This window comes from Heteronotia binoei, chromosome 5, assembly GCF_032191835.1.
Source record: "Heteronotia binoei isolate CCM8104 ecotype False Entrance Well chromosome 5, APGP_CSIRO_Hbin_v1, whole genome shotgun sequence".
In the NCBI taxonomy this organism is placed as follows: Eukaryota; Metazoa; Chordata; class Lepidosauria; order Squamata; family Gekkonidae; genus Heteronotia; species Heteronotia binoei.
In genome coordinates, this window is record NC_083227.1 from 5,867,180 (window position 1) to 5,892,689 (window position 25,510).

Sequence of the window (25,510 nt, forward strand, 5' to 3'; positions counted from 1 at the left end):
GGGAGAGCCCTCTCAGTCCCACCCACCTCTAAGGGTGTCTGTTGTGAGGGAGGTAGGGAAAGGGGATTGTAGGCTGCTCTGAGCCTCTGTCCTTGAAAGGGCAGCTGCTGTAAGTGCCCTCTCAGCCCCACCCACCCCACAGGGTGTCTGTTGTGGGGTAGGAAGGGAAAGGAGATTGTAGACCACTCTGAGACTCTGTCCTTGAAAGAGCAGCTGCTGTAAGAGCCCTCTTAGCCCCACCCACCTCACACAGTGTCTGTTGTGGGGGAGGAAGAGAAAGGAGATTGTAGGCTGCTCTGAGCCTCTGTCCATGAAAGGGCAGCTGCTGTGAGAGCCCTCTTAGCCCCACCCACCTCACAGAGTGTCTGTTGTGGGGGAGGAAGAGAAAGGAGATTGTGGGCCGCTCTGAGTCTCTGTCCTTGAAAGGGCAGCTGTGTGAGAGCCCTCTCAGCCCCACCCACCTCACAGGGTGTCTGTTGTGGGGGAGGAAGGGAAAGGAGATTGTAGGCCGCACTGAGTCTCTGTCCTTGAAAGGGCAGCTGTTGTGGGAGCCCTGTCTGTTGTGGGGGAGGAAGGAAGGGAAAGGAGATTGTAGGCCGCTCTGAGCCTCTGTCCTTGAAAGGGCAGCTGCTGTGAGAGCCCTCTCCGCCCCACCCACCTCACAGGGTGTCTGTTGTGGGGGAGGAAGGGAAAGGAGATTGTAGCCCGCTCTGAGCCTCTGTCCTTGAAAGGGCAGCTGCTGTGACAGCCCTCTCAGCCCCACCCTTCTCACAGGGTGTCTGTTGTGGGGGAGGAAGGGAAAGGAGATTGTAAGCCTCTGAGCCTCTGTCCTTGAAAGGGCAGCTGCTGTGTGAGCCCTCTCCGCCCCACCCACCTCACAGGGTGTCTGTTGTGGGGGAGGAAGGGAAAGGAGATTGTAGGCCGCTCTGAGCCTCTGTCCTTGAAAGGGCAGCTGCTGTGACAGCCCTCTCAGCCCCACCCTCCTCACAGGGTGTCTGTTGTGGGGGAGGAAGGGAAAGGAGATTGTAGGCCGCACTGAGTCTCTGTCCTTGAAAGGGCAGCTGTTGTGGGAGCCCTCTCAGCCCCACCCACCTCACAGGGTGTCTGCCCTTTCCTTGTGGGGGAGGAAAGGAAAGGAGATTATAGGCCGCTCTGAGCCTCCGTCCTTGAAAGGGCAGCTGTTGTGGGAGCCCCCTCAGCCTCACCCACCTCACAGGGTGTCTGTTGTGGGGGAGGAAGGTAAAGGAGATTGTGAGCCGCTCTGAGACTCCTCGGAGTGGAGGGCGGGATATAAATCCAATATCTCCTTCTTCTTCTGACCTCTGCTTTTGCCTAGCAACTGTCTCTTTGTCACCGTTGGAACCTACTTCTGCCTGGTCTCAGAGAGAGTCAAGGTCCTGAGCGTGTCTGCTGATGTGTGCACCTGCGAAAGAGGCGTGGGAACGGGTTTTGGCGGGAGGGGTGTCTTCCCTGCGCCTTTGTATTCAAGCGGGTAATGGCTAGGGGAGAAAGGTATACAACAGGGTGAGTCTCCACCGTTATTAGTTTTCACAAGAACCGTCTTGCCTTGTGAATGTCAGTATATCAATAAAAGCGATATCACCTAATGACGACCACATTTTAACTCTGGGCTGTGTGGGAAACCATTTAAATCCCACCCCCACCCCACCCCCGAACTCTCTAGGCAACAAATTCATGGGGTGCCCCAATGGTATATAGCAGGGGTGGCCAATGGTAGCTCTCCTGATGTTTTTTTGCCTACAACTCCCAGCAGCCCCAGCCAGCATGGCCATTGGCTGGGGCTGATGGGAGTTGTAGGCAAAAAACTTCTGGAGAGCTACCGTTGGCCACCCCTGGTATATAGGCACAAAAGGCCCTTACCACAGGGGAGGGCATCTTGGACACGCTCCACAGCCTGCGCCTTCTGCCCTTGCTCCAAGGAAGCTCCTTCCGCCTCAGGGAACGTAGCTTCTTTCTTCCTGGATGAGGCCCACATCTGAAAAAGCAGCCAGGGAGGGGGGGTAAGAGACTGGATGGAAAAGAGGCCCAAGGAATGGATCCTGCCCCATTCCCAGACTCTGCACCCTTCCATCAGGAGACCTGGAGAGTTACTTGGAGGGATCAGGAATCCTCTAGAAGAAAATCTGGCAGGGAACCTTTAGAAGAAGACCAGATATCATCGCTTGAATTGGACGTTTTGGAGGCAATCCCCTCACCTGTTCTGCCTGCCTCTTCTCCTCTGCCTGACTCAGGAGGAAACCTTCGGCCAGGGCCACCGCCTGGGAACTGGTCTCCGGCCCACATCCTCTCACCCAGCCCTGCATTTCCTGGGGCAGGAGAGTCAGGAACTGCTCCAGGATCACCAGGTCCAGGATCTGCTTCTTGGTGTGACTCTCCGGCTTCAGCCACTGGCTGCAAAGTCCATGGAGCCGGGTGCAAACCTCTCGGGGCCCATCGGCCTCATGGTAGCGGAACTGCCGGAAGCGTCGGCTGCGCGCATCTGAGGTCATGGTGTCCTTAGCCAGGGTCTCTGGCCCAGCCCTTTCCTGGAATTCAACCCCACTCCCAGCTTGGAGGAGAAAGGGGCTTTTCCTTGCTCTCTTGCCAGTCCCAGGTCTTTCTGGGTCCTGCTCTTCCATCTCCTGCTCCGTCTGTGGAGTCACCTCCATCTGTGGAAAGATGCCTTCGTTCACTTGTCTCTGAAGAGAGGCTTCTCTCTGGGGAAAAGGAGAGACACAGACAGGAACAAGTCACAAGGAAAATGGAGACTGGAGATACACCATCCGAAATCACATACGCTCAGGGGACACCTGAGAATTGCCCTGGCCGATCAGAAGAAAAGAGTTCCTTGTGGTTTGTAGATCGGGTTTAATATTATTCTGCTGTATCACATGCCAAGGGATTTTAGATGTGCCAACCTTGTTTTTTGGAGGGAAGTTAAGAGTCTCTGTTGGCTTTTTAGAGATGTTACAAGCTGCGCCTCTCATTCCTTTGGCTCCGTCTGTCGTGGTGCCTAATTCCTGTGGGAAACCAGAACCACCAGAGGGACTGGTGACCCCTTTATTTTCTCAGCCATCTCCTCAAAAGGCCGGAAGTGTAAGGTGAGAATTCTGTCCCAGCACCCATGAAGGGGGGGGACCCAACTCACCCTGGCAGAAGGACCCTTAGAATCATAGACTTGGAAGGGATCTCTAGTTCAACCCCCTGCACAATGCAGGAAACTCACAAACACCTCCCCCTAAATTCACAGCATCTTCATTGCTGTCAGATGGCCATCTAGCCTCTGTTGAGAAACCTCCAAGGAAGGAGAGCCCACCACCTGTCTGGGAGAACTGGGTTTGATTCCCCACTCCTCCACTTGCCGCTGCTGGAATGGCCCTGGGTCAGCCATAGCTCTCTTATCTGGGAGAACCGGGTCTGATTCCCCACTCCTCCACATGCAGCTGCTAGCATGGTCTTGGGTCAGCCATAGCTCTGGCAGACGTTGTCCTTGAAAGGGCAACTGCTGTGAGAGCTCTCTCAGCCCCACCCACCTCACAGGGTGTCTGTTGTGGGGGAGGAAGGGAAAGGAGATTGTGAGCCGTTCTGAGATTCAAAGATAAGGACAGGATATAAATCCAATATCATCATCTTCTTCTCAGAATCCCACCCTCCCAAATGTCCAGCACGTTCCCCAGAATTGCAACCCTCGTTGAGAAGGATGATTTCCCATTCCACCCCCCCCCCAAGGTCTTCCCAGGATCCGGATGCTGCAAGGCTTCCCCCCATGCAGCTCAACGGGGCTGCTCGGGAGTAACTCTGCCCCCAGAGGATCCCCCCTCTCCAGCTCAGAAAAAGGGAGGCTGAAGCTGGTCCCCTCCCCACCCTTTGCCTCCCCGCCCCCTTGCAAAAAGATGGCGATGAAGATAGTGAGGGGTCTGGAGACCAAGTCCTATGAGGAAAGATTGAAGGAGCTGGGGATGTTTCGCCTGGAGAGGAGGCCTCTGAGAGGTGATAGGATCACCATCTTCAAGGACTTGAAGGGCTGTCTTCTAGAGTATAGTGCGGAATTGTTTTCTGTGGCCCCGGAAGGTAGGACCAGAACCAATGGGTTGAAATTAAAAGAATTTCTGGCTCAACATCAGGAAGAACTTCCTGACCGTTAGAGCGATTCCTCAGTGGAACAGGCTTCCTCGGGAGGTGGTGGGCTCTCCTTCCTTGGAGGTTTCTCAACAGAGGCTAGATGGCCATCTGACAGCGATGAAGATTCTGTGAATTTAGGGGGAGGTGTTTGTGAGTTTCCTGCACTGTGCAGGGGGTTGGACTAGATGACCCTGGAGGTCCCTTCCAACTCTAGGATTCTATCCATGGGTTGAAATCGAATCAAGAGAGTTTCTGGCTCAACCTTAGGAAGAACTTCCTGACCGTTAGAGCGACTCCTCAGTGGAACAGGCTTCCTCGGGAGGTGGTGGGCTCTCCTTCCTCGGAGGTTTATAAACAGAGGCTAGATGGCCATCTGACAGCGATGAAGATCCTGTAGATTTAGGGGGAGGTGTTTGTGAGTTTCCTGCATTGTGCAGGGGGTTGGACTAGATGACCCTGGAGGTCCCTTCCAACTCTAGGATTCTATCCATGGGTTGAAATCGAATCAAAAGAGTTTCTGGCTCAACCTTAGGAAGAACTTCCTGACCGTTAGAGCGACTCCTCAGTGGAACAGGCTTCCTCGGGAGGTGGTGGGCTCTCCTTCCTTGGAGGTTTCTCAACAGAGGCTAGGTGGCCATCTGACAGCAATGAAGATCCTGTGAATTTGGGGGTAGGTATTTGTGGATTTCCTGCATTGCGAAGGGGGTTGGACTAGATGACCCTGGAGGTCCCTTCCAAGTCTAGGATTCTTCGGGAGGTGGTGGGCTCTCCTTCCTTGGAGGTTTCTCAACAGAGCCTAGATGGCCATCTGACAGCGATGAAGATCCTGTAGATTTGGGGGAGGTGTTTGTGAGTTTCCTGCATTGTGCAGGGGGTTGGACTAGATGACCCTGGAGGTCCTTTCCAAACCCCCCCCCCCCCTTCTGAGCGCCTTTTGCAACCTTGCACGGCCCCCCTCCCCTGCTGCCCCAGGGACACCGCCCTCCATTTGCAGCTGAGCGGATGCAATCCAGCGGTCGGGGGCAGGGAAGGAACGGGGGGGGGCAATCGGGGACCAGGATGCCCCTCCCTGGCCGACCCCCCCCCTCGCTCCGCTCACCTGTCCTCCTCCTCCTGGTGCAGAGGCCGAATCCTGCTCACAGCCCGGGGAAACGTGGAGGGAGAAGGGCGCTGCAGGACACGGTTGCCCCTCCCCTTGAGAAGACGGGGCTTTTTGTGTCCTCTCTAGGAACTGCGGCGCTCTCTGCTTCCTAACCCTTTACTGGCTGTTGTGCAGGGAAGGAAATAAAACTATTCCAATGGCTTTTCTCAGTTGCAGGAAGGGATTCGAGGTGCCTTTTAAGTGCCAGCCTTGCCAAGGCAATCTTCTCTCTAGAGCCCTCTCAGCCCCACCCACCTCGCAGAGTCTCTGTTGTGGGGGAGGAAGATATAGGAGATTGTAAGCGGCTTGGACTCTCTGATTCAGAGAGAAGGGCGGGGTATAAATCTGCGGTCTTCTTCTTCAAGTGTCAGCCTTCCCAAGACAATCTTCTCTCTAGAGCCCTCTCAGCCCCACCCACCTCGCAGAGTCTCTGTTGTGGGGGAGGAAAATATAGGAGATTGTAAGCGGCTTGGACTCTCTGATTCAAAGAGAAGGGCGGGGTATAAATCTGCGGTCTTCGTCTTCAAGTGTCAGCCTTCCCAAGACAATCTTCTCTCTAGAGCCCTCTCAGCCCCACCCACCTCGCAGAGCCTCTGTTGTGGGGGAGGAAGATATAGGAGATTGTAAGCAGCTTGGAGTCTGATTCACAGAAAAGGGCGGGGTATAAATCTGCAGTCTTCTTCAAGTGTCAGCCTTGCCAAGGCAATCTTCTCTCTAGAGCCTTCTCAACCCCACCCACCTCGCAGAGCCTCTGTTGTGGGGGAGGAAGATATAGACGATTGTAAGTGGCTTGGAGTCTCTGAATCCAAGAAGCGGAGCCTTTGAGTGCGCAAGAGAGATTTCCCCGCAAATCTTGAAAGAAGCCTTGTGGTTGCAGCATAATGTGCAGTATATTGGGGGAGGAGGAGGCATTGGTTTTCACTTTTTGAAAACACCACCACCACCAAAAGCATAAAAGAAACAGTTTGAAGAAACAGACCCAACGGGTTTCTGTTGAACAAAGCAGGAGTCAAGTGACACCTTTAAGACCAACCCATTTTTATCTAGAACGTCAGCTTTCGTGTGCTCTTAAGCGCACGTCCTGAGGAGGAATCCAGCACAGTGAGCAAAGCCATACACAGCTGAGCAGAGCCACACAGAGCTGATGGGCAGCGGCCCAGAATGCAACAGGGTACAGATTTAAGAGCCAATGACAGTGAAGTGAAATTCTCTGGTCGGCAGTGGTTTAGAATGTAAAAGGGTACAATGACGGAATAGTAAAATCAACAAATGGAGCAAACCTTTGATCTGAGTAGCATGAGCATGACATGGGGGGGGGCTCATGGGGCCCAGGCCTTCCTAGGGTTGCCAATTCCGGGTCAGGAAATTCCTGGAGATTAGGGGGTTGGGCCAGGAAGAGGGCGGGGCTTGGGGACAGAAGAAGCCTCAGTCTGATATCATTCGTTTATTTCTGTCCAGGGGTCATTTTGTCGAAAAACAGGTGGTGGAGCTCCTCCAGGGATTGTTATGCAGCTGCACCTACTATTCAATGGACAAGGAGGTGGAACTCTCAGAAGGAAGAGGCGGGACTCTCAGAAAGGTTCAGGAGCTGCGCTCCTATGAGCTCCCACTGCATCTGAGGCCTGTTTCTGTCACTCACAACCTGCCTGGAGAAGGGGGGGAGTGAGGTTAACCCCCCCCCCTTTCATCTCTCTGGCAAGAAAGATCTTGCAGCACCATCCGTCTGCGGGCAAGCTGGAGACCCACTGAAGGGACTCCCCCCTCACTTTCCAGCCTGTTGAAAACGCACCCAGGAAGTTTAGGAACATAAGAGAAGCCATGCTGGATGAGGCCAGTGGCCCATCCAGTCCAACACTCTGAGTCACGTAAGAACAAAAGAGAAGCCCTGTTGGATCAGGCCAGTGGCCCATCCAGTCCAACACTCTGTGTCACAGAAGAACATAAGAGAAGCCCTGTTGGATCAGGCCCATGGCCCATCCAGTCCAACACTCTGTGTCACATAAGAACATAAGAGAAGCCCTGTTGGATCAGGCCAGTGGCCCATCCAGTCCAACACTCTGTGTCACAGAAGAACATAAGAGAAGCCCTGTTGGATCAGGCCCATGGCCCATCCAGTCCAACACTCTGTGTCACATAAGAACATAAGAGAAGCCCTGTTGGATCAGGCCAATGGCCCATCCAGTCCAACACTCTGTGTCACATAAGAACATAAGAGAAGCCCTGTTGGATCAGGCCAGTGGCCCATCCAGTCCAACACTCTGTGTCACAGAAGAACATAAGAGAAGCCCTGTTGGATCAGGCCAGTGGCCCATCCAGTCCAACACTCTGTGTCACATAAGAACATAAGAGAAGCCATGTTGGATCAGGCCAATGGCCCATCCAGTCCAACACTCTGTGTCACATAAGAACATAAGAGAAGCCATGTTGGATCAGGCCCATGGCCCATCCAGTCCAACACTCTGTGTCACAGAAGAACATAAGCGAAGCCCTGTTGGATCAGGCCCATGGCCCATCCAGTCCAACACTCTGTGTCACAGAAGAACATAAGAGAAGCCCTGTTGGATCAGGCCAGTGGCCCATCCAGTCCAACACTTTGTGTCACATAAGAACATAAGAGAAGCCATGTCGGATCAGGCCAACGGCCCATCCAGTCCAACACTCTGTGTCACATAAGAACATAAGAGAAGCCATGCTGGATCAGGCCAGTGGCCCATCCAGTCCAAATACTCTGTGTCACATAAGAGAAGCCATGTTGGATCAGGCCAGTGGCCCCTCCAGTCCAACACTCTGTGTCACATAAGAACATAAGAGGAGCCATGTTGGATCAGGCCAGTGGCCCATCCAGTCCAACACTCTGTGTCACATAAGAACATAAGAGGAGCCATGTTGGATCAGGCCAGTGGCCCATCCAGTCCAACACTTTGTGTCACATAAGAACATAAGAGAAGCCATGTTGGATCAGGCCAATGGCCCATCCAGTCCAACACTCTGTGTCACAGAAAAACATAAGAGAAGCCATCTTGGATCAGGCCAGTGGCCCATCCAGTCCAACACTCTGTGTCACATAAGAACATAAGAGGAGCCATGTTGGATCAGGCGAATGGCCCATCCAGTCTAACACTCTGTGTCACACAGTGGCCAATATATGTGTGTGTGTACATACACATACACACACACACACACATATACATACATACACACTCACACACACACACATATATATACTATGGCTAATAGACACTGATGGACCTCTGCTCCATGTGTTTATACAATCCCCTCTTAAAACTGGCTATGCTTGTAGCTGCCGCCACCTCCTGTGGCAGTGAATTCCATGTTAATCACCTTTTGGGTGAAGAAGGACTTCCTTTTATCCGTTCTAACCTGACTCCTCAGCAATTTCATTGAATGCCCACGAGTTCTTGTATTGTGAGAAAGGGAGAAAAGTACTTTTCTTTCTCCATCCCTTGCATAATCTTGTAAACCTCTATCATGTTTTGCTACTTGCCAACCCCCAACCCCCCAAGGAAAAGGAGTTTCTTCCTCACATCATGAACTCATCCAGCGGTGGCCAAGGGTAGCTCTCCAGACGTTTTGAGCTTACAACTCCCATCAGCACCAGTCAACATGGCCAATGGCTGGGGCTGATGGGAGTTGTAGGCAAAAAACATCTGGAGAGGTACCCTTGGCCACCTCTGGACTCATCCACTTTGAGTCTCCAGGAGAAAACTGGTACAGAAACAATAAAGGAGAAGCCCTTGATGAAGAAAACAAACCATCACGGCGCTCAGTGGAAGAGGGAAGAAAGCAAGTTTCCCCCCAACCCTCCCCTTCTTCTTCCACCTGGGACTTGGAGGGGGGGTTAGGGGACTACATTTCCCAGCAGGCCTTGCAATCCCAGGGAGGTCCACCCCGCCTCCTTCAGGGGTGGGGGGGAGGGAAAGGGGGGGTTCCTGCAGCACCTCCCTCTCTCCACCTTTCTCTGGCTGCTGGGGGCAGGATTCGGCCTTTGCACCTTTGCAGGAGGAGGACAGGTGAGCTGAGCGGAGGACTCGGGCAAGACAGGGGAGGGGAGGTGTCTGATCCCTTGTGGCTGTCCTTTCTACCCCCCCCCCCCCTTTAAGCTGGCTGCCCTTGCAGGGGGGGGCAGCTCTTGCTTTTTTTGCAAGCTGCCCCCCCCCCCCCGATCGTCTCTTCACCCCCCGGCTGCATTTTTGCACCGAGAATGGCTAAGAACATAAGATAGATCCAAACAAGGCAGGAGTCAAGTGACACCTTGAAGAACAACACATTTTTATTTAGAACGTCAGCTTTCGTGTGCTCTTAAGCATGCTTCATCGGACGAGAAATCCAGCACAGTGAGCAAAGCCATACATAGCTGAGCAGAGCCACAGAGAGCTGGTAGACAGTGGCCCAGAATGCAACATGGTAGAGATTTAAGAAACCAATGACAGTGAAGTCAAATTATCTGGTAGGCAGTGGTTTAGAATGCAAAACCGTACAATGACAGAATAGTAACCTTAACAAATGGAGCAAACCTTTGATCTGAGTAGCAGGAGCATGCGAAAGCAACAAACAGCAGTGTGCAGTAAAATTAACAAATTGAGCAAACCTTTGATCTGAGTAGCATGAGCACGCGAAAGCAACAAAACAGCAGTATGAAGTAAAATTAACAAACTGAGCAAAGCTTTGATCTGAGTAGCAGGAGCATGTGAAGGCAACAAAACAGCAGTATGCAGTAAAATTAACAAACTGAGCAAACCTTTGTTCTGAGTAGCATGACCACGGGAAAGCAACAAACAGCAGTATGCAGTAAAATTAACAAACTGAGCAAATCTTTGATCTGCGTAGCAGGAGCATATGAAAGCAACAAAACAGCAATATGCAGTAAAATTAACAAATGGAGCAAACCTTTGATCTGAGTAGCATGAGCACGCGAAAGCAACAAAACAGCAGTATGTCAAAATGTGAGATTGTCTGTCAATGACAATGGGAGATGGATTCAATATACATCATGGGATAAGCAACCAAAGCCCCTGTTTGAGTGTGTCAATACAGCTAAAAGAGAAATACATGGGATAGTGATGTTCTTATCCATCTAATTTACTTTTTAACATGTAAACATCATTCTAGTTTGCTATAGGAAAAAGGAATACAATAAAATATAGTGAAAATGTATGTATGGCTTTGTATAGCTCTGCTCAGCTCTGTATGGCTCTGCTCACTGTGCTGGATTCCTCGTCTGATGAAGAGTGCTTAAGAGCACATGAAAGCTGATGTTTTAAATAAAAATTGGTTGGTCTTAAAGGTGTCACTTGACTCCTGCTTTGTTCAGCTGCTTCAGTTGATACATCCAAATAGGCAGCCGTGTTGGTCTAAAGTAGTAGAACAAAATAGGAGCCAATTGTACCTTTAAGACGTAGTTTTATTCAGAATGATTATATGGAGAAAGTTTTGAATGATCCAATTGAAAAAACAGAAATTGAAGAAGCGATTAATGCAATGAAAATTGGAAAGGCACCTGGACCAGATGGATTTACGGCAAAATTTTTTAAAACGTTTAAAGAAGAATTAATACTGAAACTTCAAAAATTAATGAATGTGATAAGAATAAGTGAGAAAAATACCAAATACATAGAAGGAAGCAGTAATTTCGTTGATTCCAAAGGAAGATAGAGATGTCACTAATGTAAAGAACTATAGACCAATCTCATTATTAAACAATGATTATAAGATATACACAAGAATCTTAGCAGAACGGCTTAAACAATATCTAATAACCTTTATAAAAAAGACCGAGCGGGTTTTCTCCCTACAAGGCAAATAAGAGACAATATTAGAACTGTTGTAAATATTGTAGAATACTATGAAAGACATCCAGAGAAGGAAGTTGCATTATTCTTTGCAGATGCAGAGAAAGCTTTTGATAATTTGAATTGGGACTTTATGTTTGCAGTAATGGAGAAAATAAAGTTGTGGGAAAGCTTTATAAGAATGATAAAAGCAATTTATACTGAACAACGTGCAAGGTTATGTATAAATGCAGATCTTACAGAAGAAATTATAATCAGCAAAGGGACAAGGCAAGGTTGTCCGCTTTCACCATTGTTGTTTATAATGACTCTTGAAATCTTATTGATGCAAATACAAGATGATGAAGAAATTGAAGGAATGAGAATTAAAGGATTTTCCTATAAATACAGAGCATTTGCAGATGTTATGTTGTTTATAAATGAAAATCCTACGCAAGTAACACCTTTGTTGTTAGCCAAAATACAAGATTTTGGAGAATTGGCAGGACTTTATGTTAATAAAGAAAAGTAAAAAAAATTGTGTAAAAATATGCAAGTAAATAAACAAAAGGAATTGCAGAGATTAACGGGATGTGTAGTTACCCCTAAAGTAAAATATTTGGGCATGGAAATAGCAATGAAGAATATTGATCTGTTTAAAAACAATTATGAAAAGTTATGGCGTAAAATGGACGAAGATATGATAAAATGGAATAACCTTAATTTGTCACTGCTTGGTAGAATAGCTGCAATTAAGATGAACATTTTGCCGAGAATAATGTATTTTGTTTCAAACTATTCCGATTGTGAAAGACAGTAAACAATTTAATAAATGGCAAAGAAAGATTTCAGAATTTGTATGGGCTGGGAAAAAAACAAGGATTAAAATGAAAGTTTTAACAGATGCTAAAGAAAGCGGAGGATTTCAACTACCAGATTTAAGATTATATCATGAAGCAGTTTGTCTAGTGTGGATAAAAGATTGGGTGACGCTGTTGAATAAAAAACTTTTAACGTTGGAAGGTCATGGAAATAAATTCGGCTGGCACGCTTATATGTACTATGGAAAGAAAAAGTTGGATGGTTTTTTTTCCTCACCATTATATAAGAAATAATCTACTAAATATTTGGATGAAGTACAAGAAATATGGCGATGAGAGAAAACCACTATGGATAGTGCCAGCAGAAGTAATAAGAATAACAGCTGAGACAGGAGAGGAAAAAGGGATGTCATATAATCAATTAATAAAAATACAAAGCGGTAAAATAGAATTGAAAACTGCTGAAGAGTTGAATAATAAATATGATTGGTTTCAAATGCAACAAATAAAAAGTTTGGTGGAAAGCGATGTTAAAACTGAAGGAATAAGACGAGAACAAACAAATGGAAAAAGTTCTGCTGGGAGATAATGAAAAATTAATTTCAAAAATTTATAAGTTACTCTTAAAATGGTCTACGGAAGACGAAGTAGTGAAATCTCAAATTAAATGGGCAATTAATGTAAATAAAGAAATACAAATGGAAACATGGGAATATTTGTGGAAGAACTCTATGAAGCTTTCGACATGTCACAGTATTAAAGAGAACTGTTTTAAAATGATGTATAGATGGTACATGACTCCTAAAAAGTTGGCAAAGATGAATAGTAAGATGCCAGATAGATGTTGGAAATGTAAAAAACATGAAGGTTCTTTCTATCATATGTGGTGATAGAGCAAAAAGATATTAGCAGATGATTCAACAAGAAATTTCTAAGATCTTGGGATATGACTTCAAGAAAGATGCAGGGACTTTTCTGTTGGATTACAAATGGAAAAATTTCCAAAAGAAGATAGTACTATAATTTGGTATTTGCTTTCAGCGGCTAGGACATTGTATGCGCAGTTGTGGAAGCAAGAAAAAATACCAGAGAAATGGGATTGGATTACAAAAGTTTTGACATGGAGTGAAATGGACAAATTAACAAGAACTTTAAGAGACTATGATCTAGAATTCTTTAAGACGGAACGGAAAAAATTTAGAAGATATGTAGAAAAAGAGTGGAAGATAAAAGGTTATTGGACAACTTTTGATAATGATTAAGTTTTAGAGGAAAGGAGAATGTTATTTTTTTTGTTTTCTTGTGTATTGGTTAAGGGTACCTTAAATATTAGTAAATTGAGTCAATAACACCGGCGGGGGTCAAGTAACGGGGGGAGTGGTGGATAGAAGGTAATATATGGGATAGATAAAAAGGAAGTTATTAATGTTACAAAAATTGAGATCGATACCATATGTTACCAAATAAAATTGTTTTAAACCAAGACGTAGTTTTATTCAGAATGGAAGCTTTCGTGTGCCCTTGCCTGTGAGAGGGGATCTTTTGAATCTTACTCTGGGAAAGAACCCTTCGGAGAAAAGAGAACACTGGACACCAAGTTCACAATGTTATGAAAATTTATTAATACAGGATCTTGAACAAAGATTTCCTCTCTTTAGTCACATCCAGACTTCTCAAACCCATCCCTTGACCTGAAGAAACGCACTGCATACATAGCACACCCTACAGATAACTCATAGCCACTCATTACTTTATTTAAGAGAGCAGAAGCAAGAAAAATAATATAGACATCCAATGTAAAACTTGATAGAAGCTCTCAACCTTCACAAGGGCTTCCTTGGAGTTCCCTGTAAGATGGAAGCAAGGCGTGGAGAGTTCAGGTGAAGACCTCTCATCTCGGCTTCCACTGGGCTTTCCCTCCACTTTTAGACATTTTGGGTGTGTCTGCCCTCCTCTTCTGTCCAACCTGAATCAACAGCAAGTCTTTATTGGCATAAAACAGATTTAGCAGTAAAATAGCAATATAAAAAATATAAAATCCTGGATTATAAAATACACATGGAGCTAATATACATAAAATAAGTAAAATATATATAAGTCAAGTTTAGCCAAATTAAATAATTAAAACAAATAAAATGTGGTCATTCTAGAACCATTCTCTGTCGTATTTCCACGGCCTGTTGAAGAAATCTAGCAACCGTTAAAGTTACCTCAGAGCAAGTGTCATTTAAAAGTTTGTGGCCTTTGCTTGAATCAGCACAGCCCAACATATCTGCTAAAATATCTCTCATATATATACAATAAATATCATCATAAAGAGGACAGTTCAATAATACATGGGAAATAGTTTCAATACAATTGGGATTACAAAGACAATGTCTATTAGAGTACTCAATCCTGTTAAAACTACCAAATAAGATAGCAGATGGTAATGCATTACATCTCGTTAACGAGAACGCACGCCGTTGCTATGGAGGTTGCAGAGAGGAGAAATATGAAGCTAATTTCCCTACTGAGAGAGGACATTCGAAATTCAGCGTGGAGCAAGACTTGTTGGCCAGGCTATATAACGTTTGCATTTCGATATCTAGAATTCTGAGCTTAAGTTTCAAAAATGCATCTTTTAAGGATAGCATAAAAAGTGAATCTAAATCAATGCCCATAGATTTAATTTTCCTCTCAATAAATACTAGCCAATTTGACAAATTAGATTCTGAGAGCAGTTGATATAAAAGGCTCTCTGAGTCAGAGTGGAAATGTAGCCGTAGCCAGAATTTAAGTTACATTAGCCATGCTTGTGTTTTCACAAGATTCGTCCCTGTTTCTAAACATAAAATTGCATATGGTACGCACTTTGGGAATTCCAACCAGAATCTTCCCAGCCCTCCTGGATTCCTACCAACCTGACAAGACTTCATCTTTGGCAAAAAAGTTCATCAATAATTGGGATTTGTGTGAGACCTCCACGCATGTGCCCTGTACATGCTTCTTTGTCAAGGACTCCTTGTCTGGCCATTCTTTTGACTTATTCCAGAAATCTTTTCCAAAACTTGACTTCTCTCAACACCGTCTTCTGACATCCATTTTAGATCCAGGCATCCAATGAGTCCACATTAGCTTCTACAAGAGCCAGTCTGATGTAGTGGTTAAGTGCATGGACTCTTATCTGGGAGAACCTTCACTTGCAGCTGCTGGAATGGCCTTGAGTCAGCCATAGGTGTCGCAGAAGTTGTCCTTGAAAGGGCAGCCGCTGTGAGAGCCCTCTCAGCCCCACCCACCTCGCAGGGTGTCTGTTGTGGGGGAAGGAGATAAAGGAGATTGTAAGCCGCTTACAAGATTGTGGCCTTGGGTCAGCCATAGCTCTGGCAGAGGCTGTCCTTGAAAGGGCAGTTGCTGTGAGAGCCCTCTCAACCCCACCCACCTCACAAGGTGTCTGTTGTGGGGGAGGAACGGAAAGGAGATTGTAGACCGCTCTGAGCTTCTGTCCTTGTAAGGACAGCTACTGTGAGAGCCCTCTCAGCCCCACCCACCTTACAGGGTGGAGATAAAGGAGATTGTAGGCCACTCTGAGTCTCTGATTCAGAGAGAAGGGTGGGGTCAAAACAATTTAGGCCTTTTAGATGTCTAACACTCCCTTGTGCGGAATCCTCCGAGCTAAAGGAAATGTGAGCTGATCTTAGCTCTACTTCAGCTGACAGAGCACTGATTTATTCTTCCTGGGATCTATCTGAGGGCTTCAGACACATCTAAGGTTCCTTCTGTAGGCTGACAATTTGTAACATTTCTTCTTGGTTAGGGTAAGATGTCCACGTAGATTAAAGCTTTATATAAGAGTTTATACTGCTTTGATGGTTTTTATAGTCTGTGGTTGTTTTTTACTTGTGAAATAAGTGAAGTGCTCTTTTCCCAGCCTAAGGGGCTACATGGTTTCTCCTCATGTCAGTTCTCAGGTGTTTTCAAAAAGTGCTACTCCAACTTCATCCCTTTGCACACTCTAAGGACTCAAAAGGTTTCTCCCCTGTGTGGGTCCTCTGATGCAGTTGAAAGTTGCCACTCTGACTGAATCTCTTTCCACATACTGAGCAGTCAAAAGGTTTCTCTCCTGTGTGGGTTCTCTGATGCGTTTGAAGAGTGCTACTGTAACCGAATCTCTTTCCACATTCTGAACATTCAAAAGGTTTCTCTCCTGTGTGGGTTCTCTGATGCCTTTGAAGATGGCCACTCTGACTGAATCTCTTTCCACATTCTGAGCATTCAAAAGGTTTCTCTCCTCTGTGGGTTCTCTGATGCTTTTGAAGATTGCTGCTGTGACTGAATCTCTTTCCACACTCTGAGCATTCAAAAGGTTTCTCTCCTGTGTGGGTTCTCTGGTGCCATCGAAGACTACTACTCCACATGAATCTCTTTCCACACTCTGAGCATTCAAAAGGTTTCTCTCCTGTGTGGATTCTCTGATGCTTTTGAAGAGTGTCACTGTGACTAAATCTCTTTCCACATTCTGAGCATTCAAAAGGTTTCTCTCCTGTGTGGGTTCTCTGATGCAGTTGAAGGCGGCCACTGTGACTGAATCTCTTTCCACATTCTGAGCATTCAAAAGGCTTCTCTCCTGTGTGGGTTCTCTGATGCAATTGAAGGTTGCCACTCTGACTGAATCTCTTTCCACACTCTGAGCATTCAAAAGGTTTCTCCCCTGTGTGGGTCCTCTGATGCAGTTGAAGGTTGCCACTGTGACTGAATCTCTTTCCACATTCTGAGCATTCAAAAGGTTTCTCTCCTGTGTGTGTTCTCTGATGCAGTTGAAGGCTGCCACTTGTACTGAATCTCTTTCCACACTCTGTGCATTCAAAAGGTTTCTCCCCTGTGTGGGATCTTTGATGCTGCTGAAGATTGCCATTGAACACGAATTTCTTTCCACCTGCTGAGCATTCAAACTGTTTATCCTCTTTGTGAGTTCTTTGACGCTGCTGAAGCTTGCCATTTTGACTGACTTTCTTTCCACACTTTGAGTTTTCAAAAGATTTATGTCGTTTTTCTATTCTTTGGTTCACTAGAAGCTGTGATCTATATCTTATGTCCTTTCCATACTTAATGGACTGACTCATCTCCATTCTATTGCGCTTGGGGAAAAGTACATTATGCCTTCTTCCATTTCTCTTCTCAACAAAATGGCTGTCCTTCTTTCTCTTGGGTCTGCCTTGATACCTTACATTTCCTTTCATGTCTTTATTAATAACTTTATCCGGTAAACGCAGACGTAGTTCCTCACCCTCCTCATTCGTCGGATCATCCTTTGCTGGAAAAAACATGGAAGCATTAGTACCTGGGAGGGCAGGTAAGGGTCATCTGTGTGACGGCCCCTTGGCCTGGTTAAGCTTTACTAACCTTAACCAACCCACCATTACCCAGAACATTCCGGATTTAAGGATAGCTTTCAAGAGCCACAGCTGAGCTCTTTCCCAGAAGGAGCTGCTGACTTTCCAAATTCCAGGCCCCAGAAGGCCTCCCTCCCACCTTGTCCAGTGGGGTTTATTATTCTACCAAACTAAGAGCTGCTTAAAAGTGAAGCAGAAATGTCCCGTGGGCATTCCTTGCTTGTTGCCTTGACATAACCATGAAAGAAACCCAGTTTCTACCAGCTCACTTGGGAAGGAAATGCTCTCCTGAGATCCTCTTGAGAAACTCTCCAGCCTTTCCTTGGATGTGAACCAGCTATCTGTCTCCACCATAGTCTCTGTAGCAAAATTTTGGACTAAGGAAGCCGTGGCCATAAGAACATAAGAGAAGCCATGTTGGATCAGGTCAGTGGCCCATCCAATCCACCACTCTGTGTCACATAAGAACATAAGAGAAGCCATGTTGGATCAGGTCAATGGCCCATCCAGTCCAACACTCTGTGTCACACAGTGGCCAAAAATTTTATGCACACACAGACACACACATATATATACTGTGGCTAATAGCCACTGATGGACCTCTGCTCCATATTTTTATCCAATCCCCTCTTGAAGCTGGCTATTCTTGTAGCTGCCGCCACCTCCTGTGGCAGTGAATTCCACATGTTAATCACCCTTTGGGTGAAGAAGGACTTCCTTTTATCCGTTTTATACAATAAAGCAACTTTTGATTCAATAACAAAAGCTCGATTATTGAGAAATATCGCTGCTTGACACCAGCACCCGTTGTAGTTCTCCCCATAATGGGCCTTATTACGGAAGCCCAGCTAGTATAAGGGGGTTCATCATTTCCAGATCACAGTCAGAGCAAATGTTCGTAATACCGTCCGGGGAATACGTATCTTAAAAAGGCTGGCAACAGAGAAATGAGGATCTGGCCCCTTCTGGAGTCTTTCCGAGGGCCTCTCATCCCACCTTCACCTCAGTCCAGGACCCCTTCTCTAGCTTGGGTGACAACTACACCACCGGCCACCGTTGCCTCTGGGCAAGGAACGCGACAGGGAGTCAAAACGGTATATTGCTGTTCAGTGTTTTGATTCATGCCTCATCACAATGGCGGAATTCACACCTTTGGCACCTAGAAAAGATCCTTACCCAGAGAGGCCACGTTCCCGTAGTTCTCCAGCATGACTTCCCTGTACAGAGCTCTTTGGTCCGGATCCAGTAGGGCCCACTCTGCCTCCGTGAAAGGGACGGACACCTCCTCAAAGGAAAAGGGACCCTGGAAGAAAAAGCAGATTCCCTCATCAGAGGTCAGGCCAGGCAGAGATTGCACACTGGAAGGGAGTATCTGGGAAGGTACGGAAAGTAAGGCTTGGGGGAATGGTATGCAGACCCTCTCTTACCCAGAAACCTTCTAGAAACTGAAGGAGCAAAAGTTCCCCTGAGAAAGGAGGAGGGGCCCAGGTTGTCCTCTGCACATCTCATCTCTCCTACCTGGATTGGAGGTGCAGCAGCCGTTTCCACCCCTCTGAAAAGACGAAGGCTCAACAGCATCTCTCCACTGCCTGTTCCTGAGACAAAGGAGGAATGAGGAGCGTTTTCTGAGACTTGCTATTCCATTGGCTTGTTTGTACCTTGCTTCGTGCCCCCCCTTCCCAGGGATGTGAAACCTGGCCCTCTGTTCACTCACCGCATTTTTAATGAAGAAAAGAGCTGTGTTTCTCAAAAGCTGACGTTACAATAAAATCTGTTAGTCTTAAAGGTGGTACTGGACTCTTTTCAAATTTGAAAATACTTTATACTAAATTCTGGGACCCGAAAGCCTCAAGCATTACAAAGGCTGCTGATGTATTTCGGAGGGGGTGGAAATGACGCTGCGTGACACATCACTGTTATGAATGAATGAACTTTTTATTACGGTCATAGACCAATATAAAAATTATAACACATCATGTAAAACCCCTCCTAAAATACATAAAATACAATAAAATACTTAAAACTTTTCCGCACCTATACAGGTCGGGGATAACTAAAATATAATTTAAACAATTTTAAAATCCAGAATCAGTTCAAATTAATATAAAATCCTTTAAATCCGAATATATAAAATCGTTTATAACCTAAAATTCAAACAGATCATACAAAACCTACCATTTCTTGTTTCTTAGTATGGAACTTCAGCAGGTATTGGCAGAATTTAGCTATCTGTCAAGTTTCTCCGAACACGCCCCTTCGGCATCTGCTATTGGTTTGACTACAAACGGGGAAACAAGCCTGTCCCTATATGCTTGGTGGAATGGGCAACGAAAAAACATATGAATCATCGACTCCATCACTGTTACGTTGGTCCACAAGTGACTTGAGCGCATCTAGAGACTCAAAGGCAGAAGAAGAAGAAGAGACTGGATTTATACCCCGCCCTTCACTCGGGGTCTCAGAGTGGCTTACAATCTCATTCCCTTCCACTCCCCACAACAGGCACCTGTGGGGTAGGAGGGGCTGAGAGAGCTCTGACAGAAACCAGTCTTGAGAGAAAGCTCTGAGAGAACTCGACTGACCCAATGTCACCCAGCAGCTGCATGTGGAGGATAGGGGGAATCAGACTACTTCTCCCACATTAGAGTCCACGCTCTTAACCACACTACACTGGCTAATACAAATGAGTTTTCAGAGTGTGCCTTCGCAAACATGTTTTCAGCCAGATGGAACATTTCAAGGACATCTGCACCTGCTGGAATGGCCTTGAGTCAGCTATAGCTCTGGCAGAGGTTGTCCTTGAAAGCTCAGCTGCCGTGAGAGCCCTCTCAGCCCCACCCACCTCACAGGATGTCTGTTTTGGCAGAGGAAGATAAAGGAGATTGTAGGCCACTTTGAGCGTCTGCCTTGAAAGGGCAGCTTCTGGGAGAGCTCTCTCAGCCCCGCCCATCTCACAGGGTGTCTGTTGTGAGGGAGGAAGGAAAAGGAGATTGTAGGCCGCTCTGAGCCTCTGTCCTTGAAAGGGCAGCTTCTGGGAGAGCTCTCTCAGCCCCGCCCATCTCACAAGGTGTCTGTTGCAGGGGAGGAAGGGAAAGGAGATTGTAGGCCGTTCTGAGCCTCTGTCCTTGAAAGGGCAGCTGCTGTGAGAGCCCTCTCAGCCCCACCCACCTCACAGGGTGTCTGTTGTGAGGGATGAAGGTAAAGGAGATTGTGAGCCACTCTGAGACTCTTCGGAGTGGAGGGCAGGATATAAATCCAATATCCTCATCTACCTCACAGGGTGTCTGTTGTGGGGGAGGAAGGGAAAGGAGATTGTAGGCCGCCCTGAGACTCTGTCCTTGAAAGGGCAGCTGCTGGGAGAGCACTCTCAGCCCCACCCACCTCACAGGCTGTCTGTTGTGGGGAAGGAAGGGAAAGGAGATTGTTAGCTGCTCTGAGACTCTTCTGAGTGGAGAGCGGGATATAAATCCAATATCATCTTCTTCTTCTTCTGACCTCTGCTTTTGCCTAGCAACTGTCTCTTTGTCACCGCTGGAACCTACTTCTGCCTGGTCTCAGAGAGAGTCAAGGTCCTGAGCGTGTCTGCTGATGTGTGCACCTGCGAAAGGGGCATGGGAACGGGTTTTGGCGGGAGGGATGGCTTCCCTGCACCTTTGTATTCAAGCGGGTAATGGCTAGGGGAGAAAGGTATAAGACAGGGTGAGTCCCCACCGTGATTAGTTTTCACAAGAACCGTCTTGCCTTGTGAATGTCAGTACATCAATAAAAGCCATATCACCTAATGACGAGTATTAGTAACTGAACGGCCCGTTTTAACTCTGGGCTGTGTGGGAAAACATTTAAATCCCACCCCCACCCCACCCCCGAACTCTCTAGGCAACAAATTCATGGGGTGCCCCAATGGTATATAGCAGGGGTGGCCAATGGTAGCTCTCCAGATGTTTTTTTGCCTAAAACTCCCAGCAGCCCCAGCCAGCATGGCCAATGGCTGGGGCTGATGGGAGTTGTAAGAAAAAACATCTGAAGAGCTACCGTTGGCCACCCCTGGTTTATAGGCACAAAAGGCCCTTACCACAGGGGAGGGCATCTTGGACACGCTCCACAGCCTGCGCCCTCTGCCCTTGCTCCAAGGAAGCTCCTTCCGCCTCAGGGAACGTAGCTTCTTTCTTCCTGGATGAGGCCCACATCTGAAAAAGCAGCCAGGGAGGGGGGGTAAGAGATTGGATGGAAAAGAGGCCCAAGGAATGGATCCTGCGCCACTCCCAGACTCTGCACCCTTCCATCAGGAGACGTGCAGAGTTACTTGGAGGGATCAGGAATCCTCTAGAAGAAAATCTGGCAGGGAACCTTTAGAAGAAGGCCAGATATCATCGCTTGAATTGGACGTTTTGGAGGCAACCCCCTCACCTGTTCTGCCTGCCTCTTCTCCTCTGCCTGACTCAGGAGGAAACCTTCGGCCAGGGCCACCGCCTGGGAACTGGTCTCCGGCCCACATCCTCTCACCCAGCCCTGCATTTCTTGGGGCAGGAGAGTCAGGAACTGCTCCAGCATCACCAGGTCCACGATCTGCTTCTTGGTGTGACTCTCCGGCTTCAGCCACTGGCTGCAAAGTCCATGGAGCTGGCTGCAAACCTCTCGGGGGCCATCGGCCTCATGGTAGCGGAACTGCCGGAAGCATCGGCTGCGCGCATCTGATGTCATGGTGTCCTTAGCCAGGGTCTCTGGCCCAGCCCTTTCCCGGAATTCAACCCCACTCCCAGCTTGGAGGAGAAAGGAGCTTTTCCTTGCTCTTTTTCCAGTCCCAGGTCTTTCTGGATCCTGCTCTTCCATCTCCTGCTCCGTCTGTGGAGTCACCTCCATCTGTGGAAAGATGCCTTCGTTCACTTGTCTCTGAAGAGAGGCTTCTCTCTGGGGAAAAGGAGAGACACAGACAGGAACAAGTCACAAGGAAAATGGAGACTGGAGATACACCACCTGAAATCCCATACGCTCAGGGGACACCTGAGAATTGCCCTGGCCGATCAGAACAAAAGAGTTCCTTGTGGTTTGTAGATCGGGTTTAATATTATTCTGCTGTATCACATGCCAAGGGATTTTAGATGCGCCACCTTGTGTTTTGGGGGGAAGTTAAGAGTCTTTGTTGGCTTTTTAGAGATGTTACAAGCTGAGCCTCTCATTCCTTTGGCTCCGTCTGTCCTGGGGCCTAATTCCTGTGGGAAACCAGAACCACCAGAGGGACTGGTGACCCCTTTACTATCTCAGGCATCTCTTCAAAAGGCCGGAAGTGTTAGGTGAGAACTCTGTCCCAGCACCCATGAAGGGGGGGGACCCAACTCACCCTGGCAGAAGGACCCTTAGAGTTGGAAGGCACCTCCAGGGTCATCTAGTCCAACCCCCTGCACAATGCAGGAAACTCACAAACACCTCCCCCTAAATTCACAGGATCTTCATTGCTGTCAGATGGCCATCCAGCCTCTGTTGAGAAACCTCCAAGGAAGGAGAGCCCACCACCTCCCGAGGAAGCCTGTATGGAGGAATCGCTCCATACGGTCAGGAAGTTCTTTCCCAGAGTCCAGCCTGTATGGGAACCAGCTTAAGCCCAGCCCTTGAACTATCCGGGGGGCTACCAAGTGTGCCAGGAGATATGCCCAACCAAAGTCGCACCGGTGCCCTGCTGGTTTAGGGCAACTGTCAATCTGACCCTAGCACAGACTGGGATTGCCAAAGCAGCCCCTTTAGGCCCTCAAAGCGGCCTCCGTCGTCTGGAGACCACTTGTAATTCTAGGCAATCTCCAGCCGCTCCCTGGACATTGGCAACCCCAAATCAGGGAGATGGGAAGAAGCAGTCAAAATTCCTGGCATTCTGGCCACCCAACCGGCACGAAGGAGCCATCTCATTTCACCCCACCTGGTCTCCTAACCATCAAAAGGCGAGTTTTGGGTTCTTGCTGGCTTCCCCTTTAGCAAGACCTGAAACCACAAGGTCTCCGGGGAGAAAATGGCTGTATTGGGGGGGGGGGGAGGACTCTGTGCCCCCTTCCTCATCTGAGGTCCCTCCCTGGTCTCAAATGGGTCCTTGTCAGAGAGCCAGTTTGGTGTAGTTGTGCGGACTCTTGTCTGGGAAATCCGGGTTTGATTCCCCACTCCTCCACTTGCACCCGCTGGAATGGCCTTGGGTCAGCCGTACCTCTCTTATCTGGGAGAACCGGGTTTGATTCCCCACTTCTTCACATGCAGCTGCTAGCATGGCCTTAGCTAGCATGGCAAATTAGGTTAGCCATAGCTCTGGCAGAGGTTGTCCTTGAAAGGGCAGCTGCTGTGAGAGCCCTCTCATGTGAACATATGAAGCTGCCTTATACTGAATCAGACCCTTAGTCCATCAAAGTCAGTATTGTCTTCTCAGACCGGCAGCAGCTTCAAGCTGAGGTTTTTCACACTTATTTGCCTGGACCCTTTTTTGGAGATGCCGGGGATTGAACCTGGGACCTTCTACTTTCCAAGCAGATGCTCTACCACTGAGCCACCATCCCTCCCCACCCACCTCTCAGCCCCACCCACCTCACAGGGTGTCTGTTGTGAGGGAGGAAGGGAAAGGAGATTGTGAGCCGTTCTGAGATTCAAAGAGAAGGACAGGATATAAATCCAATATCATCTTCTTCTTGTCAGAATCCCACCCTCCCAAATGTCCAGCACGTTCCCGGGAGTTGCAACCCTCGTTGAGAAGGATGATTTCCCATCCCCCCCCCCCCCCCAACAAAGGTCTTCCCAGGATCCAGATGCTGCAAGGCTTCCCCCCATGCAGCTCAATGGGGCTGCTCGGAAGTAACTCTGCCCCCAGAGGATCCTGTGCTGTCCCCTCCACCCCAGCTCAGAAGAAGGGAGCCCGAAGCTGGTCCCCTCCCCGCCCCCTCCCCACGCTTTGCCTCCCCACCCCCTTGCAAAAAGATGGCGATGAAGATGGTGAGGGGTCTGGAGACCAAGTCCTATGAGGAAAGACTGAAGGAGCTGGAGATGTTTAGCCTGGAGAGGAGGCGGCTGAGAGGTGAGAGGATCACCATCTTCAAGGACTTGAAGGGCTGTCCTATAGAGGATGGGGTGGAATTGTTTTCTGTGGCCCCCGGAAGGTAGCACCAGAATCAATAGGTTGAAATTAAATCAAAAGAGTTTCCAGCTCAACATTAGGAAGAAGTTCCTGATTGTTAGAGCGGTTCCTTAGTGGAACAGGCTTCCTCCTTGGGAGGAGGTGGGCTCTCCTACCTTGGAGGTTTTTAATCAGAGGCTAGGTGGCCATCTGACAGTGATGAACATCCTGTGAATTTGGGGTAGGTTTCCTGCATTGTGAAGGGGCTTGGACTAGATGACCCTGGAGGTTTCTTCCAATTCTATGATTTTTCGGGAGGAGGTGGGCTCTCCTTCCTTGGAGGTTTTGAAACAGAGGCTAGATGGCCATCTGACAGCGATGAAGATCCTGTAGATTTAGGGGGAGATGGGCTTCGGGAGGAGGTGGGCTCTCCTTCCTTGGAGGTTTTGAAACAGAGGCTAGATGGCCATCTGACAGCGATGAAGATCCTGTAGATTTAGGGGGAGGTGGGCTTCGGGAGGAGGTGGGCTCTCCTTCCTTGGAGGTTTTGAAACAGAGGCTAGGTGGCCATCTGACAGCGATGAAGATCCTGTAGATTTAGGGGGAGATGGGCTTCGGGAGGAGGTGGGCTCTCCTTCCTTGGAGGTTTTGAAACAGAGGCTAGATGGCCATCTGACAGCGATGAAGATCCTGTAGATTTAGGGGGAGGTGGGCTTCGGGAGGAGGTGGGCTCTCCTTCCTTGGAGGTTTTGAAACAGAGGCTAGATGGCCATCTGACAGCGATGAAGATCCTGTAGATTTAGGGGGAGGTGTTTGTGAGTTTCCTGCATTGTGCAGGGGGTTGGACTAGATGACCCTGGAGGTCCTTTCCAACCCCCCCCCCCCCCTTCTGAGCGCCTTTTGCAACCTTGCACGGCCCCCCTCCCCTCCCCCCCCCTGCTGCCCCAGGGACACCCCCCTCCATTTGCAGCTGAGCGGATCCAATCCAGCGGTTGGGGGCAGAGGGCGGAGGGGGCGGGGAAGCAACGGGGGGGGGCAATCGGGGACCAGGATGCCCCTCCCTGGCCGACCGCCCCCCCTCGCTCCGCTCACCTGTCCTCCTCCTCCTGGTGCAGAGGCCGAATCCTGCTCCCAGCCCGGGGAAACGTGGAGGGAGAGGGGCGCTGCAGGACACGGTTCCCCCT

The 25,510-nt window shown here is 48.3% G+C and overlaps 3 protein-coding genes across 3 annotated transcripts in view; all 3 read right to left on the bottom strand.

Annotated features, from left to right (window-relative positions):
• LOC132570911 (zinc finger protein 420-like) overlaps positions 1 to 4,513 on the bottom strand; it is a gene marked incomplete at its 3' end in the record, with an annotated part of 56,761 nt that extends 52,248 nt beyond the window's left edge. Inside the window, exons 1-3 of the mRNA XM_060237548.1 lie at positions 4,385 to 4,513; positions 2,217 to 2,717; positions 1,882 to 1,996 (exon numbers count right to left, since the gene is read on the bottom strand). Coding sequence (XP_060093531.1) covers positions 1,882 to 1,996; positions 2,217 to 2,669 — 568 coding nt within the window. The remainder of the gene's footprint in view (positions 1 to 1,881; positions 1,997 to 2,216; positions 2,718 to 4,384) is intronic.
• LOC132571595 (zinc finger protein OZF-like) overlaps positions 1 to 25,510 on the bottom strand; it is a 388,663-nt gene that overhangs the window by 107,121 nt on the left and 256,032 nt on the right. The window lies entirely within an intron of this gene.
• Positions 15,851 to 22,511, bottom strand: LOC132570912 (zinc finger protein OZF-like). The gene is made up of 4 exons (XM_060237549.1): positions 22,500 to 22,511; positions 22,034 to 22,153; positions 18,429 to 18,617; positions 15,851 to 17,161 (listed from the first exon to the last, which is right to left on the bottom strand). The coding sequence occupies exons 1-4, from the start codon at positions 22,509 to 22,511 to the stop codon at positions 15,851 to 15,853; spliced, it is 1,632 nt and encodes a 543-aa protein (XP_060093532.1).

Coding starts and splice junctions, on each gene's coding strand:
- LOC132570912 (XM_060237549.1), bottom strand. Junction 18,618..22,033: donor GACCTGGGACTGGAAAAAGA/GCAAGGAAAAGC, acceptor GTACCTTCCCAG/ATACTCCCTTCCAGTGTGCA. Junction 17,162..18,428: donor AGAACTACGGGAACGTGGCC/TCTCTGGGTAAG, acceptor TTTCCAGCAAAG/GATGATCCGACGAATGAGGA.